Here is a 17,649-nt window from a genome sequence, read left to right on the forward strand (position 1 = left end):
AATGTTAACTTAAACACAATTCATATAGTTGATATGTAAGTAAGCATTGTGATTATTTTATATCCTTCGTAAATTGGCATGCTTATATTCCAATTCATCCGGATATTTTACATAGCTAATTGTTATGTTAGTGCTCGACTAACTTAAATAATTATCCGGACATTATTATTGTTGTTGGATTTTTCGATCAGTAGTCAATTATCACTATAGACTCAAATTCTAATAGGTGTATATCAATTATTCGGATATCGTTATTGTTGGCTGGTTTTTTCGATCAATGGTCTAAAGGTATAATAATTTTCACTAAGAATCATAAGAACCTTGAAAGCAACCTCATCATTTTAAGGTTTTGGGGTACAATTGATGGAAAAACTGCATATTTGAAAATTTTAGGGCCAAAATCGAAGAGTTAGAAAAAATCAAGGACCAAAGATGCAAAATCACAAAAGATGGAAAAACTCAGATCTCCCACAACCCAGAACCTTACTGGAATCGACTGATATGTGGACACTAGAACTGCTCGATGCAAAAGTTTGGTAGTTCCGTGGTGGCGCAATCATGTAGGAGGTCGAGCTTGGAGAAGATGCCATTATCATCTTAACAGGCCATTCTGAACGAAGAAACCCCAAATTGATCAGAATGAGAACTGTAAATAAAATATATTTTGGCGATAAATAAAAAAAAAAGATTTACGGGATTGAACTTACAACCAGTCTATAAAATCCAGTGGGACTTTGCTTGCTTAGTGACGGAGTAATCCATGTGATTGGAGACGATGAGAGATAATATGGTTTTAATCTCTCATGACAATTATGATCATGCGTGATATCATGTCATCGAGAAAAGGTTCTTTGAAACATCCTTCTAGAAATCTTATAAAATAGTTTCGAAATTCTAAATAAAGATAAAAAAAATTTCATCAAATAAGTATAAAAATTCTGCATCTTTATTTATAATTCAAATTTAATAACCAAAGTAAGTTCTATCAGTTCTATCAGTTCTATAACTAACCAATTTTCCTATTATTTATGTATTTTCATGCATTTAGTACTTTTTGGCCTTCCATACAAATTTCTTTCCAAAGTTTATCAATGTCTAACTGTAACTAAACATGCGGTCGAAGCAAATCTCAGGCCGTAGCCAAATCTACGGCCTAAAGCAAACTTGTGGCTAAACTAAACCTATGATTTGAAGGTCCACTATGACCCCTCGGTCTTTTATGGTCCATACCTAACCTACAACACTTTCATGGCTAGTAACCAACTTACAACCTAAAGATCCATCACTACATGTAGCCAACCTTCGATCCAAAATTCCATCACATAAAATTCACTGAATCATTTTCTTAATTAACTCATCTAAGTTATTCTTTTTTTAAAAGCATTATACTTTTTATGACTACATACTTCAGATTAAATATCCATTTCTCACATAAACATGGTAACACAATTCAATCATCAATCTATTAAATCTATCATGTATTTCTCACATAAGACAAAGGGTCGAGCTTAGAAAAAAAGAAATTAATTGTTTAAGACATATAGGTATAGGATGTAACTTTAAATCTGAGATCCATTCTCTAAACTAATATATATTAATAACAAGAGAAAATTTATATTTTTCTTAAGATGTTCACATTGGAAGAAATATTCCCAACCAATCACATAGTATACTATCTTTTCCCTTGTAACAAATAAAATAGAATCAGATTTCATGGTTATAAAAATAATTGAAAACCATTGACATGAATTTAGTTTAGAATTTCATGCAAATAAAGTCAGAAAACTCTAAATATGTAAGCATAATTGATCTATTTTCCTTTTCATTCAAAAATAAATATATACATTTAATTATAGTCATTGTAATATTATTGTATACTATTCTGTTATATACATACAGTTCTCAAATGTAATTGCTACAAACTAATTGTTGTATATTATTTGCTTAACATATTAGCAGCCCATGAGACAAATGTTTCCAAGCTCAAAACCATTAGAACTCATCACTAAAATATAAAAAGATATTTATGGTATGACGTGTGGCGGCTTCTCGACGTGGCAGACTAGGAAAAGAGAAAAATTGTTATATATATATATATATATATACATATATTTTATATAGAGTATTTACGTAAGAAGTTAAAAGAAACATATGTAAATGTTATTACATGGTCATTTCCTTTATTTTTTTGTTTAATCTGGACACTACATGAATTAACCCCCCAATTATATAATGTGCAAAGTCAAACTTTTCTGTTTTTCATTTTACAAAAAGAAACTTCTATATTTAAAAAGATTAGGAGCAAATATTGTAGTATGTTCACTCCAAAACTACAACATATCTTTTCAACTTTTTTGTTATTGTTTCTCTTTGTAATGGAACCACTTATTTGGTAACAACTAGGGTTAAAATTATTATACGAGATTTGGATTCGATCTGAGATCCGATTCAAATTTGCTCCATAATCATGATATTCAGAGGGGCCGGATCCAGATCCGGATAGTAAAATGTTGGATCCATTAAAATCAGATTTGGATATCTTGATTTCTATTTAGTCTGGATCTCCATTTTCGTAACTTTTATTGATAATTATTTGAAAATAGTAATATATATATATATGTATAATAATTTCATTTTTATAATAATATATATAAATTTGATATAATTTTTTTAATACTCCCTTCGTACCATTTTAAGTGGTGTTTAAGGTTTTTACACAAAGATTAAGAAAATACAAATTTCTATGTAATTTATATTTGGTTACATAAAATTGCATTAAATAAAATCAGTCTGACCAATAAAAAAACATGTAGTATTTTGTAATTGGTTGCAAATTTCAATTGACATTAAATTCTATCTAGAAATGTGAGAGCATCACTTATTATGAAACAAAATAAAAATGATTAAACACCACTTTACGGAGGGAGTAGTATATATAGAAATAATTAAAACATTATATATATTTTTACTTTTAAATTTATATTTCCCTCCATTCTTCTTCATAGTGATTTAGGAGTTGGGTTCGTGACATTTTTCTTTCTCTCCATTCAAGTAGCCCAGTTTGGTAAGTAAGGATTTTGCTCTCAGTAGAAGTCAAAAAGCCTTCAACAAGACCATCCGCTGTTGAATAAGCTGCTATAGACTTAGCTAAAGAATGTCTTGCACGAGATTCAATGTTATGTGCTTGATTGCGATCACATTTTTCTCGTAGTTGATGAGCTGCCAACCCCCGAAATTGAAGGTTGTAGGTAGAGTTTCCTACGTCTAATTTGGAGTTGGAGAGTTGGATTTGGAGTTTATAAAAGCTATTATTAGTTCCAACTCTCCGGTCTAGACCTGGTAATTGTTAATCTAAAGTATCAGTATCGCTACTTTCTATCAAAAATTTACTGCAAGGGAGGCAGGAAAGACAAGATTTCGAATCTTGGTCTGAGAACTTATATGGAGGCGCGAGCCAATATATCTGGATTCAGATATCTCACGTTACAAATGTTTAGAAGGATACCTGACATCCATATCCAGATACCTTAGAGCACCCACAACACGTATTTTTAGGCGGTTTCTAAGTGTGGGGGACCCACTATTTTGGAAAAACTAAGGGAGAAAGTCGCGAGTAAAGACGTTTGTGGTCTGTTAACTGTTTGCGGGCCCCACTGACACGTGGCGATCTGCGATTGGTACGTTTTATTTTTTTATTTTTTATTTTTTAAATCGGACAAAAAGTAAAAAAGAAATAAAAAAAATTTAGATATCCTCAAGTGGGTTTACACGATGCTGATGCTCTTAGAAGTTAGAACAATCTAGAAAGTGATTATTGTTCAGTGGTTTTGAACTTTTTGAGTCTTTGACTGTGTCAAAAGTCAACTTGAGGAAATGATAAAGAAGAACGTCAAAATTCAAACGCAGCGACGCGCTTAAAACGCCAGACGCGCGTAAAATAAAAACCGCGTTGGAAACAAACGCTGTGTGGAGTGAGGAAAAGGCGAGTAAAGAGAGCGATTGTAAGAAGAGACCAAACATTTCCCAAGATCCCTAAATATTCCAAAAAGAAACCCTAAATTCTCTCTTCCTTCACGCTCCCTTGCGTTCCTCACTCGCTTTGCCTCCCCACTCGCCTGCTTCCTCTTCTTTGCTCTGCTTCTCTCTCCCTCCCTTTGTCGCTCTCTGGGTGGCCGAGAAAATGGGCAAATCCAAATTCTTAAATTCCTGAAATTTCGTGAATTCACAAAATGGGTATCTTTTGTGCTTAATACTAATGAAAGTAAGCTTCTTTATTCTCTGCTGTGTACTTTTTTGTTTTTTTGTCTTACAGACCAGAACTTGTCTATTACTAGAAGCATGTTGTTGAAAGTTCTTCACTTTCCTATTGCTATGTGTGTGTTTCAAAAGCTTAGCTAAAGGAAAGTATGCATCTTTATGCTTAAAGTTCGATTTTTTCATTTTCAGGTGCTAGTAATGTAACTTATCTATTGGGAGGATTCTAGTTTTAACTGTTGGTTTCATGGTGAGGGGGGTAGTTGGTGAATTCAAATTGTGGCTAGGCTAACTTGAAGATGGATTTGCAAGAGAGTAATAACAATCAGATGAGTGTTGGAAGTATGGTTGAATCTCATAATAACAACGGAGTAGTTGTTGTTGATGATCTCAGAACAGGACATGTTGGCTTCAGTGATCTTGAGCCACCGGATGGTATTGACTTTGACACACACGAGGCAGCTTATACGTTTTACCAAGAATACGCCAAATCCATGGGCTTCACTACCTCCATTAAAAACAGCAGGCGGTCCAAGAAGACTAAAGATTTCATCGACGCCAAGTTTGCTTGTTCTAGATACGGAGCCACTCCCGAGTCCGAGACTGGTAGTAGCAGTGGTCGAAGGTCGTCTAGTGTGAAGAAAACAGATTGTAAGGCGAGTATGCATGTGAAGAGAAAATCTGATGGGAGATGGATCATTCATGAGTTTATAAAAGAACACAACCACGAGCTTCTACCTGCTCTTGCTTATCATTTCCGGATTCAGAGGAATATCAAGTTAGCTGAGAAGAATAATATCGACATCTTGCACGCTGTTAGCGAACGGACCAGGAAAATGTATGTTGAGATGTCCAGACAATCTGGGGGATATAAGAACAATCTGGGGCTTGTCAACAACACTCAGGTTGACAAGGGTCGGTGTTTGGCTTTGGAAGAAGGAGATTCTCAGCTAATGCTTGACTACTTTAAGCGCATTAAGAAAGAGAACTCCAAGTTCTTCTACGCGATAGACTTAAACGAGGAGCAACGGTTGAGAAATCTGTTTTGGGCTGATGCTAAGAGCAGAGATGATTATATGAGTTTTAATGATGTTGTTTCCTTTGACACTACTTATGTCAAGTTTAACGATAAGTTGCCACTAGCTTTATTTATTGGGGTGAACCATCACTCCCAGCCTATGCTGCTTGGCTGTGCATTGGTTGCTGATGAGTCTAAGGACACGTTTGCGTGGCTGATTAAAACATGGCTTCGAGCAATGGGTGGTCGAGCTCCTAAAGTTATACTCACTGATCAAGATAAACTCTTGATGGCTGCGGTTTCGGAGCTGTTACCAAACACTCGTCATTGCTTTGCGTTATGGCATGTGTTGGAAAAGCTTCCTGAATACTTCTCCCATGTGATGAAAAGGCATGAGAACTTCTTGCAGAAATTCAACAAGTGCATCTTCAGATCGTGGACGAGTGATCAGTTTGATATGAGATGGTGGAAAATGGTTAGCCGTTTTGGACTCGAGAGTGATGAATGGCTGCTATGGTTGCATGAGCACCGCCAGAAGTGGGTCCCCACTTTCATGAGCGATGTGTTTCTAGCGGGAATGTCGACGTCTCAGCGTGCGGAAAGCGTCAACTCTTTCTTCGATAAGTACGTTCATAAGAAAATCACGCTGAAAGAGTTCTTGAGGCAGTACGGTGTGATGCTGCAGAACAGGTACGAGGAGGAATCGGTTGCGGATTTCGATACTTGCCACAAGCAACCTGCGTTGAAGTCTCCCTCTCCCTGGGAGAAGCAAATGGCAGCAACTTACACACACACGATATTCAAGAAGTTCCAGGTCGAGGTCTTGGGGGTTGTCGCTTGCCATCCTAGAAAGGAAAAAGAAGACGAAAACATGGTGACGTTCAGAGTTCAAGACTGTGAAAAAGACGACGAGTTCCTTGTTACGTGGAGCAAAACTCAGTCAGAACTCTGCTGTTTCTGCCGTATGTTTGAATACAAAGGGTTTCTCTGTCGGCATGCTTTGATGATTCTGCAGATGTGTGGCTTTGCCAGCATTCCGCCTCTATATATTTTGAAAAGGTGGACAAAAGATGCTAAGAATGGAGGAGCAGACCAGGTACAGACCAGAGTTCAGCGGTATAATGATTTGTGTAGTCGAGCCATTGAGTTGAGCGAGGAAGGTTGTGTGTCAGAAGAAAACTACAACATCGTATTGCGCACACTAGTTGAGACCTTGAAAAATTGTGTCGACCTAAATAATGCTAGAAACAACATCACTGAGTCTAATAGCCAGCTTAACAATGGTGCTCAGGAAGAAGAGAGCCATGTAGTGGCCGGTCTAAAAGCAACAAAAAAAAAGAAGACTGTTGTTAGGAAAAGAAAGGTGGGTTGTTATTGACTTCTCTGCAAAATCTAAACCCTGTTATTTGATACTCAAATTAATCTTGTGCAGGGACAACCAGAGGCTAGCCAAATGCTTGAATCTCAACAGAGCTTGCAACCAATGGTTTTTGTCTTTTCTTTTTCTGATTCATTCGATCAACAGTGCATTATTATTATTTTTTTTTTTGGAAATGGCCTTTCCTTATAATCTGCTGCTGGTTCTTGTGATTGTTTGTGCAGGAAAATATAAGTTCAGAGGGAATGAGCATCAGTGGTTACTATGGTCCTCAACAGAACGTTCAAGGATTGGTATGTTGATTATTATTTTACTAAACCTGGCTAAGCAATTCGATATCTATGCTAAACCTCTTTTAACTGTTGATATAGTTAAATTTAATGGAGCCACCTCACGAAGGCTACTATGTAAATCAACGAACCATACAAGGCCTGGTGGGTTTATATATTTATATTTACATAAATGCTTGAATCAGAAAAACACCACCTATGATACCTCACCTATACATGCGCTAAGTACAATTCATGTGAAATGGGATTGTCATGTTTATGTTCTTATTATGATTTCAGGGACAACTGAACTCCTTAGCACCAGTTCAGGATAGCTTCTTCACGAATCAGCAAGCCATACCCGGGCTGGTACATTATTCGTCCATACTATATAAACTCCTATGAGTTATTTTAGAACAAACGTTATGAGTGATTTTTTTTTTTTTTTGCTTTTCCTGCTACAGGGTCAAATGGATTTCAGGCCTCCTCCCAACTTCACTTACAATTTACAGGTTTCAGCTCCATGAAAGTTGCTACTTTACTTGGAATGATAAGTTTTTCTTTGTGCTTTAACCCACTTGGTTTTGTCCTTTTCTTTCAGGATGAGCATTTGAGATCTGCCCAGTTCCCTGGTAGTTCATCAAGACAGCTATAGAAACTGAACAGATCTTCCCCATTGAATCTGAGTTGCAACTGACAAGAACAAATAAAATCTTCTAGATTGTTTTATGTATATTATGTGATCCCTTCCCATCTATGAACATGGCTGAAATGTTGTGTATCCAACCGAACAATTTGAGTTTTAGGTCATTAAATAGAAGGGCATCTGTAGTATATTTTTAGATTTTAAAAAGGTTACTAGATCTTTGTCCGCGCTACGTGCGGATTATCCTATTATATATTTTGTAACATATATATAAAACTACAGCATTGTTTGATTACAAAAAAAAAATTGTTTGATTAGTTCCAGCGAATAACAAATTTTGTGTTTATTTAAGCAGTTTATTTTATGATTTAAAATAAAGTTATTTACAGTGTTCTTTTCACTATTATTTGTGTTTTTAATATGTTATTTATACTATTATTTGAAAAAAATAATTTTCTTCTGTGTCATGTCCTCCAAAATTTTATAGTTTTACTTATTTATCATATTCTCCATTATTTGATAATTTTATATATTTATCATGTTCTCAATAATTTTAATTATTAATTTTGATTATTATCATATTTTTAATTATTTTTATCTAAGTTATTAGTTTGAATAGTCTGTATTATTATTTATCTTTATTAAAAACTCTAAACATATGACGTAGGATAGCCAATCTATATTGTTTTTACTATACATTTTTCTAATATATATTGGTTGTTTTTATTTTGAATGTGTGTTTTCGACTAAAATTAATATCTAACTGATATAAGAGCTAAGAATTTTTTTTTTTGCATGTTCTCTATTTATCTATATTATTATTTGCGAAGTATTTTTTTTTGTATTCGAGCTTTTATATTAAAAATCAGAATGACTTACGTTGTTGTTATTCTTAAAGAATAATTATATTTATTTATTATCTAGTTGATCATAAATAAATAAATTAGTTAATTATAATAAAAATTAAAAATAAGAAAGGGAAATACATAATGATTTTAATGTTTTGTTAGATGTATTATGTTGGAAATCATTATATATCTATCGAATAAATTAAAAAATATTATTAGTATTTCAACTTTCTTTTCTTATTTTTTTTTAATTAGTGTAAAATTTTATTTTTCTAATTTTTTTTAAAAAAATTTACTGTGTTTTCAAAATTTATTTTAGTAGGTTCATGCGTAATTATAGTTTAGAAAGGTAATTTACAAATGTAATGAGAGTTTAAAAGAATGAAATTTTGATTTCTTAGTCTTTTTAGTTTACTTTATTGTATGTTTGATATGTAGTTTAATCTTATAGATTCTAGTGGTGTTTTAAAAATATAATAAAACAGAAAAATAATCATAGAAAATTAAAATGGTTAAAAATTAAAATTTAATTAGTATGGTAGTCTTTAAATATATAATGCATATTTTAATAATTATTTATAAAATGATTGAGTCCGCATATGCGGGCATAACACTTAGTTGTTTATTATCGTGTCTATATAATTATCTGTATTATGGAGTTTTCAAATTTAATTTTTTTTTGAATATAAATATTTATTCAATTTAGAGTGATATTTGTTACTCCAAAAATGATATTATGTTTCAAAAATATCTTTATTTCCTTGTATTCATTTATATTATATTTTGGTACTTCAGTGGACGTCGTTAAAAGTATTTATCAAATTCTGTTTATATGTTTTTATGACAGTGGAAAAAAATCAGTTTTGATGTACTCATACAGTCAGTTTTTTTTTGCCAATTTGTCTTTTCATCTTTTCAGTTTGATGACTAATCATGCTTAATCATCGTTCATGCATCTAAGAAACGAAACATACACTTGCTTGAATAACATTGTTTAAGAACTCTGATACTAAATTATACTGATACAGGAAGAATAAGTGGACACGTGGGAAAAGGAGAGCCGTTTATTTGAAATATTGTTGGAGAAGTTACGCTTTTGGGAAGACTAATAAGAAGATGACGCGTGGAGGAGTTTGTTACAACAGTCGAGTGAACGAGTCAACACAGTGAGTCGTGAGCGAGGCGGTGGAAGAAAAATATAAATAGATCATTTGTTTTTACAGAGAGATTATTGAGAAATTTGTAAACGTTTGAAACTCTTTTGTACTTCTTGATTCATTTCGTTTGAGGATCAATCTATCGATTGAGATCTTCTACGGTGGATTACGAGTCATTGTTTACTTGAACGGTGATTCGATCTTAATAGTGAATTCGTATAGATATTCGCTATCAGTGGTATCAGAAGACGACGATCCTTGGACTTGCTTTGAGCTACATTGATGGCAGAAACACGATCACAGACGTTGTTGAAAGAAGTACAAAAGATATCTACGGATCGTCTTCCAGAGTTGCTTGAGGAGCATTTGGCACATCTAAAATCGATAGCGTATCGTTAGATATCGTTTTTCGTCCGCTAATAAAACCCATTTTTCTTGTAGTGTATCTTACCATTGAAGTTCACCATCAATTTCTGCTGGCCCTCAAGAACCTGATCTAGCATAGCTTCTATCTTGTTCTCTTGAGTATGTGGTGGTGGATTCTATTAAGAATAATTTTCATAAGCTATGTTGTTGTTGTCGGTGTTGTTGTAGGGTTTTATGGTACTGCAAACTCTGGTTGTAACCACTCTACCACTCTTCTGTTCGAAGGAGTTTCTGTATCCACTCTGATTTCCAGACATTTCGTTTTGAAAACATGTGCCACTGATGAAGTTCACATCTTCCTCTTCATCTCTGTCACTGTTAACATATACAGCTTATACATCATCTGCAAAGCTAACTTGCTTCCTGAGAAGCTTATGAACACTAACCAGCTAAGCTTTAACATCGTCCATCGGCTCCTTCTCTAGAGTAGTGGCCAATTTTCTCCTCTCGAAATCAGTGTTCCTGGTGCTATTGCTAGAGCCAAGTTTTCTGCGAGTCTCACGGCTTCTTCTAGATTCCTAGTGCTGAAATTTCCTTAACTAGCAGTACCTAGAGCCATCTGATATGCCAGTTTGATGCCTCTAAAGAAAGTGTTGAGCAGCTGCTCTTCATTGAATCGATGTTGAGGACAATCTCTCTGATATGACTTGAATCTGATCCTGGAGCTTCTGAATGACTCTCTAGTCTCATGTGTGAATGTTGCAATCTTTCTCCTCGTCTTCAGCTTGTGATTCATCAAAGAAGTTACGCAGGAATGCGTTTTTGATGTTAGTCTAGGATGTAAGAGATCCTGATGGTAACTACTTAAGCCAATTCAAAGCATCTCCCACAAGTGAGTACTTGAAGATCTTGCAAAGAAGATAGTCTCAGGGACTCCATTGGCTTTGATAGCAGAAACTAAATCCTCGAACCACTCCAGATGGTTCATAGGATGCTTGTGTGGTAGCCTACAATAGAGTCTCTCTTCGACGGGTGTAAAGTACTAGGGCTTCAGCTCGAAATCGTTCCTCTGAATAACTGGAGGAAGAATAGCAAATCTGTTGGAATAATATTGATCTAGATGTTTGTAGTCAGCCAAATTTCTGGGTCGAGCAGCCTCGTGTACATCATGAGCAATAAATATAGCTAAATCATCAGTATTAGGGATTGTAGCCCCCTGATCATATATCCTCTGACCTGCTGCATTACACAGATGATCATACTGGTTATGCAGGTCCCCATTCTCGTCCCTTGTGAGAATAAGAGTCGCAACCATGTCTCGCGGTTGAGTATCGATTGGTGGACGATCAATTTCAGATGGAAGGTTTCACTTGACGGAAAAGTAGTCTCGGTCGATGGTGGTATGCGAGTGTCGGTCAACAGAAGAGTAGTCTCCGTCGACGGTGATATGCGAGTGTCGGTCGACGGAAGAGTAGTCTCGGACGGTGATATGTGAGTGTTGGTCGATGGAAGAGTAGTCTTGGACGGTGATATGCGAGTGTCGGTCGACAAACATGTGTTACTGTCGATCAATGCGCAGCGCTCTGTTTGCGGGTTGAGCGTTCCAAACGTGCTGGATATGAGAAGAGTTTTTGTGTTTTCTTGTTGCTTCTAGTACAGCTTGGCATGCACGTGAAACAAAACAAGAAAAAAAATTATGTTTCTTGAACAGGAGAATAGCCTAGACTAAATCGGACTAGATAGGATCTAATTGCAATCAAAGCTCTTGATATCATTCAAATTACCCTAAGGAGTGCTTTGTACGCTCTCAAATAAGAGGTTCAGTTGTAGTATTTAGGGATAGAATCCACAGAGAGCTAGTGTACACAATAGATCATAATCAGCAGTGATTAAGCTAGGTTCAATAATAAAAAAGTAAATAGCAATGGTGAACAAGGTAGTTGTTCAGATGGTTGGATTGAGGTTTAAACAATAATAAGAAAGTGTTAAGTCTAGGGTTTCTATTCAGGTAATAAGGATTATAATAGTATAGAGACTAAATCGCATGCAAATTATATGAGAACTCAACTTCAGCAACAATCTATCAACTTCTGTTTGTTTAGACTATCTATTGTCTAGGATCTCACATCTCAACTTCCGGTTGTCAATCTCGAGAAAGAGTCGATCGATACTATTGACTAAGTATCGATCAATACACCTTTTGATTCATCCATCGATTAATCTATAGGATTATCAATCGATGATCTTCTAGCAAGCTTTAGCGATCAGGTTAAATGTGTTCACTAATTTTCCTAAATTAGCTGTTGTCTGTATCTAGCAATCCTAGCTCAGGAGAATCTATTCTGGTAAAAAACAAAGTTGTCGTTTGCGCCTAATAATCCTAAAGATCAGAGTTCTAGTTAGTAACTCTAGAACGCAAGCAATAAGTACAATCATATGTTAAATATTTCTAGCTACTTAGCAATTCTATATTGGGACTAATCCTTCATAACATATTTGAACCATAAACCTAAAAGGTGAATTACTTAGACATAGCTAAATATATCATAAACATAAATATAAATTGCATATAATAAGATAGAATAAGAAATCTGGAGTTAAAATACAAATCTTTGAAGGAGTTTTGGATCTTCTCTCTAATCTACTAAAACCCCTAAATATGTTTTGTTGTGAATAACAGAAAGTAATGAAAGCGTCTGTTAACTAGAACAATAGAAGAGCACATAAATACTAGGTTAAAGTCGGCCAGGGTAATCTTGTAATTAGGTGAATCTTGGGGTTTAAGTTGGCTGGAACCAAACTGGGTTTTGCGCGATTCGCCGTCAATCAATGGTTCAAGATGTACATCGATCAATTATCAACTATGAATGTTGACCACAGGTCTGGTTCGATGGTCAGTTTGGGTGATTTCTCCTTTAATCTCCAAAATGCCCCAAATTCACTACTTTACTCCAAATCACTCATGAACCTGTAAATATAATAAATAGACTCCAAAATATAATATTTATATCTTAAAAAACTTATATATCATGGCTAAAAATAGATAAATTTCATGGTATATCAATAATGTTCAAAATCGTTAGGCGGTAATTAGATGCCAAGAGAATTAGCGCCTTGGCGAATTATTCGGAGTCTAGATGGAGCCTAGACATTAATTATAAAACTATTTTGATGAATTATCAAAATTTTGAATCTTTACTAAAATTATAACTTACTTTAACAGATTTATATTATTTTAATTGATTTAAACAGTTTTAAATGGTTTAAATTTATTTAAAATAGTTTAAACTGATTTGAGTCTATAAACCGGACTTTAAAAGAATTGTTTCGACTAAAGAGAATTTGCCGTCTAGGGGGCGCCTTGGTGCCGTCTAAAGCGGCTCCTACAACCCTACTTTAGCATATGCTTCAAATAAGTATTCTAATACCCAACTATCGTATATCCGCCTTCAATCACTACTACGTGATCTGGTACAGGAAATGGAGATGAGGTGAAATAAAGACACATGGAAGCTAGAGAGTGGCTACCACACAAGCATCCTATGAACCATCTGGAGTGGTTCGAGGATTTAGTTTCTGCTATCAAAGCCAATGGAGTCCCTGAGACTATCTTCTTTGCAAGATCTTCAAGTACTCACTTGTGGGAGATGCTTTGAATTGGCTTAAGTAGTTACCATCAGGATCTCTTACATCCTAGACTAACATCAAAAACGCATTCCTGCGTAACTTCTTTGATGAATCACAAGCTGAAGACGAGGAGAAAGATTGCAACATTCACACATGAGACTAGAGAGTCATTCAGAAGCTCCAGGATCAGATTCAAGTCATATCAGAGAGATTGTCCTCAACATCGATTCAATGAAGAGCAGCTGCTCAACACTTTCTTTAGAGGCATCAAACTGGCATATCAGATGGCTCTAGGTACTGCTAGTTAAGGAAATTTCAGCACTAGGAATCTAGAAGAAGCCGTGAGACTCGCAGAAAACTTGGCTCTAGCAATAGCACCAGGAACACTGATTTCGAGAGGAGAAAATTGGCCACTACTCTAGAGAAGGAGCCGATGGACGATGTTAAAGCTTAGCTGGTTAGTGTTCATAAGCTTCTCAGGAAGCAAGTTAGCTTTGCAGATGATGTATAAGCTGTATATGTTAACAGTGACAGAGATGAAGAGGAAGATGTGAACTTCATCAGTGGCACATGTTTTCAAAACGAAATGTCTGGAAATCAGAGTGGATACAGAAACTCCTTCGAACAGAAGAGTGGTAGAGTGGTTACAACCAGAGTTTGCAGTACCATAAAACCCTACAACAACACCGACAACAACAACATAGCTTATGAAAATTATTCTTAATAGAATCCACCACCACATACTCAAGAGAACAAGATAGAAGCTATGCTAGATCAGGTTCTTGAGGGCCAGCAGAAATTGATGGTGAACTTCAATGGTAAGATACACTACAAGAAAAATGGGTTTTATTAGCGGACGAAAAACGATATCTAACGATACGCTATCGATTTTAGAAGCGCTGTATCATTTACAGTGCCACTACGGATCGTCTTCCAGAGTTGCTTGAGGAGCATTTGGCACATCTACGGATCGTATTTACACTGATGAGGCAGCATCACTTATTTGCTAAGCGTAGCAAATGTGCCTTTGCAACAAAGAAGGTGGAGTATTTGGGGCATTTTATTGAAGCAAAAGGTGTGTCTACAGATCCAGCTAAGGTCAAAGCAATAGTGGAATGGCCTCAACCCAAGAATTTGAAAGCTTTAAGAGGATTCTTGGGACTTGCGGGCTATTATAGACGCTTTGTCCAGCAGTTTGGTCCTATAGCAAGGCCGTTGAGAAGCTTGACTAAGAAGGACGCTTATGAATGGAACGTGGAAGCGGGTGTTGCTTTCTCTGCTCTGAAAGAAACTCTGTCTACGACTCCGGTGTTAGCTCTTCCACGGTTTGATAAGGTGTTTGTGGTTGAAACTGATGCGTCAGGACAGGGGATTGGAGCTGTGTTGATGCAAGAAGGGCATCCTGTGTCTTATATTAGTAGACACTTGAAGGGAAGGCAACTACACTTGTCGATTTATGAAAAAGAATTATTAGCAGTGGTGTTTGCGGTACAAAAATGGAGACACTACTTGCTTAATAATCACTTTATCATCAGAACGGATCAAAGGAGCTTGAAGTATTTGTTAGAGCAACGTTTGAATACACCTATTCAACAACAATGGCTTCCTAAGCTGTTGGAATTTGACTATGAGATCCAATATCGCCAAGGAAAAGACAATGTTGCTGCTGATGCTCTTTCACGAGTGGAAGGTTCTGAAGTTTTGCATATGGCAATGACTGTACTTGAGTGTGATTTGATGCAAGAAATACAGTCAGCCTACGCAAGAGATGCACACGTTACGAAGATCATTACTGATTTAGAAGCGAAGCCAAATGGGAAGAAGTATTTCAGTTGGAGTCAGGGCGTGTTACGCAGGAAGAGCAAGATTGTTGTTCCCTCAGAAGTGGGTTTAAAAAACAAAATTCTTGAATGGTTGCATTGCTCGGGTCAAGGAGGTCATTCTGGTAGAGATGTTACGATGCAGCGAGTGAAGGGATTGTTTTACTGGAAGGGTTTGTCGAAAGATGTGCAGGCTTACTTACGCAGTTGCAATGTTTGCCAGAGATGTAAATATGATACAGCAGCATCTCCCGGTCTGTTACAACCATTACCTATTCCAGAAGGTGTATGGATTGACGTTTCCATGGACTTTATTGATGGCTTGCCAAGTTCTTATGGGAAAACAGTGATACTTGTAGTGGTGGATCGATTTAGCAAGGCTGCTCACTTTATGGCATTGGCACATCCGTATTCTGCAGTCTCTGTTGCTCAAGCGTATCTCGATAACGTTTTCAAACTTCATGGGTTCCCAAGATCGATTGTGAGTGACAGAGATACGGTGTTCCTTAGTGAGTTTTGGCAGGAACTCTTCAAGTTACAGGGGTGTTCTTTGAACATGACGACAGCTTATCACCCACAGAGTGACGGTCAAACGGAGGTGGTGAATAGGTGTTTGGAGACTTATTTGCGTTGTATGTGTGGAGATAAACCTTACTTGTGGAGCAGATGGTTACCTCTGGCTGAGTTCTGGTACAATACCAACTTTCACACATCAACACAGTCTACACCTTATGAGATTGTGTACGGTCAGATTCCACCTGTTCATTTACCAAACTTACCGGGTGAATCAAAAGTGAAGGTGGTTGCTAAGTGTTTGGAGGAGAGGGAACGTATGTTGCTCATTCTGAAGTTTTATCTGTCACGTGCTCAACATCGCATGAAACAGTTAGCAGATCAACATAGGAGTGAGAGGAGCTTCGAGATTGGGGATATGGTGTTTGTGAAGCTGCAACCTTACCGCCAGAAGACTGTAGTTCTGCGTCAGAATCAGAAGATTGCTCCTAAGTACTTTGGTCCTTACAAGGTGCTCGATAAACATGGGTCTGTAGCTTATAAACTGCAGCTTCCAGAAGGTTCTTAGGTGCATCCGGTATTTCATGTGTCACAGTTGAAGAAGATGGTAGGCACTCATACGACCACGACTCTGTTACCATCAATCATTTTGGAGGAAGCCGATAGAGTTCCAGAGTCGGTGCTTGGCAGGAAGATGGTGAAGAGGTTTGACAGAGCAGCTACGATGGTATTGGTGAAGTGGAAGGATCAAACTGATGAAGAAGCTACGTGGGAATTTCTGTACGACTTGCAGCGCAAGTTTCCTAACTTCGCTACATAAACCTTGTGGTCAAGGTTTTCGAGGGGAGGGAGATTTGATACAGGAAAAATAAGTGGACACGTGGGAAAAGGAGAGCCGTTTATTTGAAATATTGTTGGAGAAGTTACGCTTTTGGGAAGACTAATAAGAAGATGACGCGTGGAGGAGTTTGTTACAACAGTCGAGTGAACGAGTCAACACAGTGAGTCGTGAGCGAGGCGGTGGAAGAAAAATATAAATAGATCATTTGTTTTTACAGAGAGATTATTGAGAAATTTGTAAACATTTGAAACTCTTTTGTACTTCTTGATTCATTTCGTTTGAGGATCAATCTATCGATTGAGATCTTCTACGGTGGATTACGAGTCATTGTTTACTTGAACGGTGATTCGATCTTAATAGTGAATTCGTATAGATATTCGCTATCATATACTCTATATAAACGCTTAGTATATCACATGGGAGAAGCTAGAGTCTGAAAGTAGAAACTTAAAAAGGAAATTACAGCGACCATGAAGGCACATTGACATATGAAGAGTATTTGTGACCTGACTACAAAAATACATTAGACATGCCTGTATGAAAGTAAATGTGATCTTTAAGCTGTTACAGTCAAATTGCGAATGTGGCAACATACCTGGGTAGCAAGTTAATCATATAAGCATTCATCCCCGACTTCGTCACCTTTACTGGAGGCTGCTCTTAGTTCGTTATGTTCACATAATTGTCTCTTTCAATACATAGCCTTTAAACAACCATCTAGATAGATATCCACAAGCAGAGTATGAAGTGGGCAGAGAAGCACGGTAAAATGTGATACTAACATGTTCTGGTGTTGTCTATGTTGTGGGCTTGATCCATATAGTATATGGTGTTTTGTATGGTTAAAAGATGTGACACACTGCCGTCAAAAAGGAATCTAACACCCCGAGAACTCAATCCCCAACCATCAAC

General features: G+C 36.5%; 1 protein-coding gene across 1 annotated transcript; it reads left to right on the forward strand.

Moving 5' to 3' along the window:
• The first annotated feature begins 3,981 nt into the window (after nt 1-3,981).
• Nucleotides 3,982-7,882, forward strand: LOC108817968 (protein FAR-RED IMPAIRED RESPONSE 1). The gene is made up of 8 exons (XM_018590804.2): nt 3,982-4,261; nt 4,447-6,635; nt 6,705-6,758; nt 6,875-6,943; nt 7,022-7,084; nt 7,220-7,288; nt 7,384-7,431; nt 7,521-7,882. Exons 2-8 carry the CDS (start codon nt 4,554-4,556, stop codon nt 7,572-7,574), a joined length of 2,439 nt encoding a protein of 812 aa, XP_018446306.1. The 5' UTR covers nt 3,982-4,261; nt 4,447-4,553; the 3' UTR covers nt 7,575-7,882.
• The last annotated feature ends 9,767 nt before the right edge of the window (nt 7,883-17,649 follow it).

The sequence above is a fragment of the Raphanus sativus genome, chromosome 7 (assembly GCF_000801105.2).
Source record: "Raphanus sativus cultivar WK10039 chromosome 7, ASM80110v3, whole genome shotgun sequence".
Classification (NCBI taxonomy): domain Eukaryota; kingdom Viridiplantae; phylum Streptophyta; class Magnoliopsida; order Brassicales; family Brassicaceae; genus Raphanus; species Raphanus sativus.

Excerpts from the sequence above, each read along its gene's own strand:
- LOC108817968 (XM_018590804.2), top strand. The coding sequence starts at position 4,554 with ATGGATTTGCAAGAGAGTAATAACAATCAGATGAGTGTTGGAAGTATG. Across the intron at positions 7,085-7,219 it reads AACGAACCATACAAGGCCTG|GGACAACTGAACTCCTTAGC; the intron begins GTGGGTTTATAT and ends TTATGATTTCAG. Across the intron at positions 7,289-7,383 it reads AGCAAGCCATACCCGGGCTG|GGTCAAATGGATTTCAGGCC; the intron begins GTACATTATTCG and ends TTCCTGCTACAG.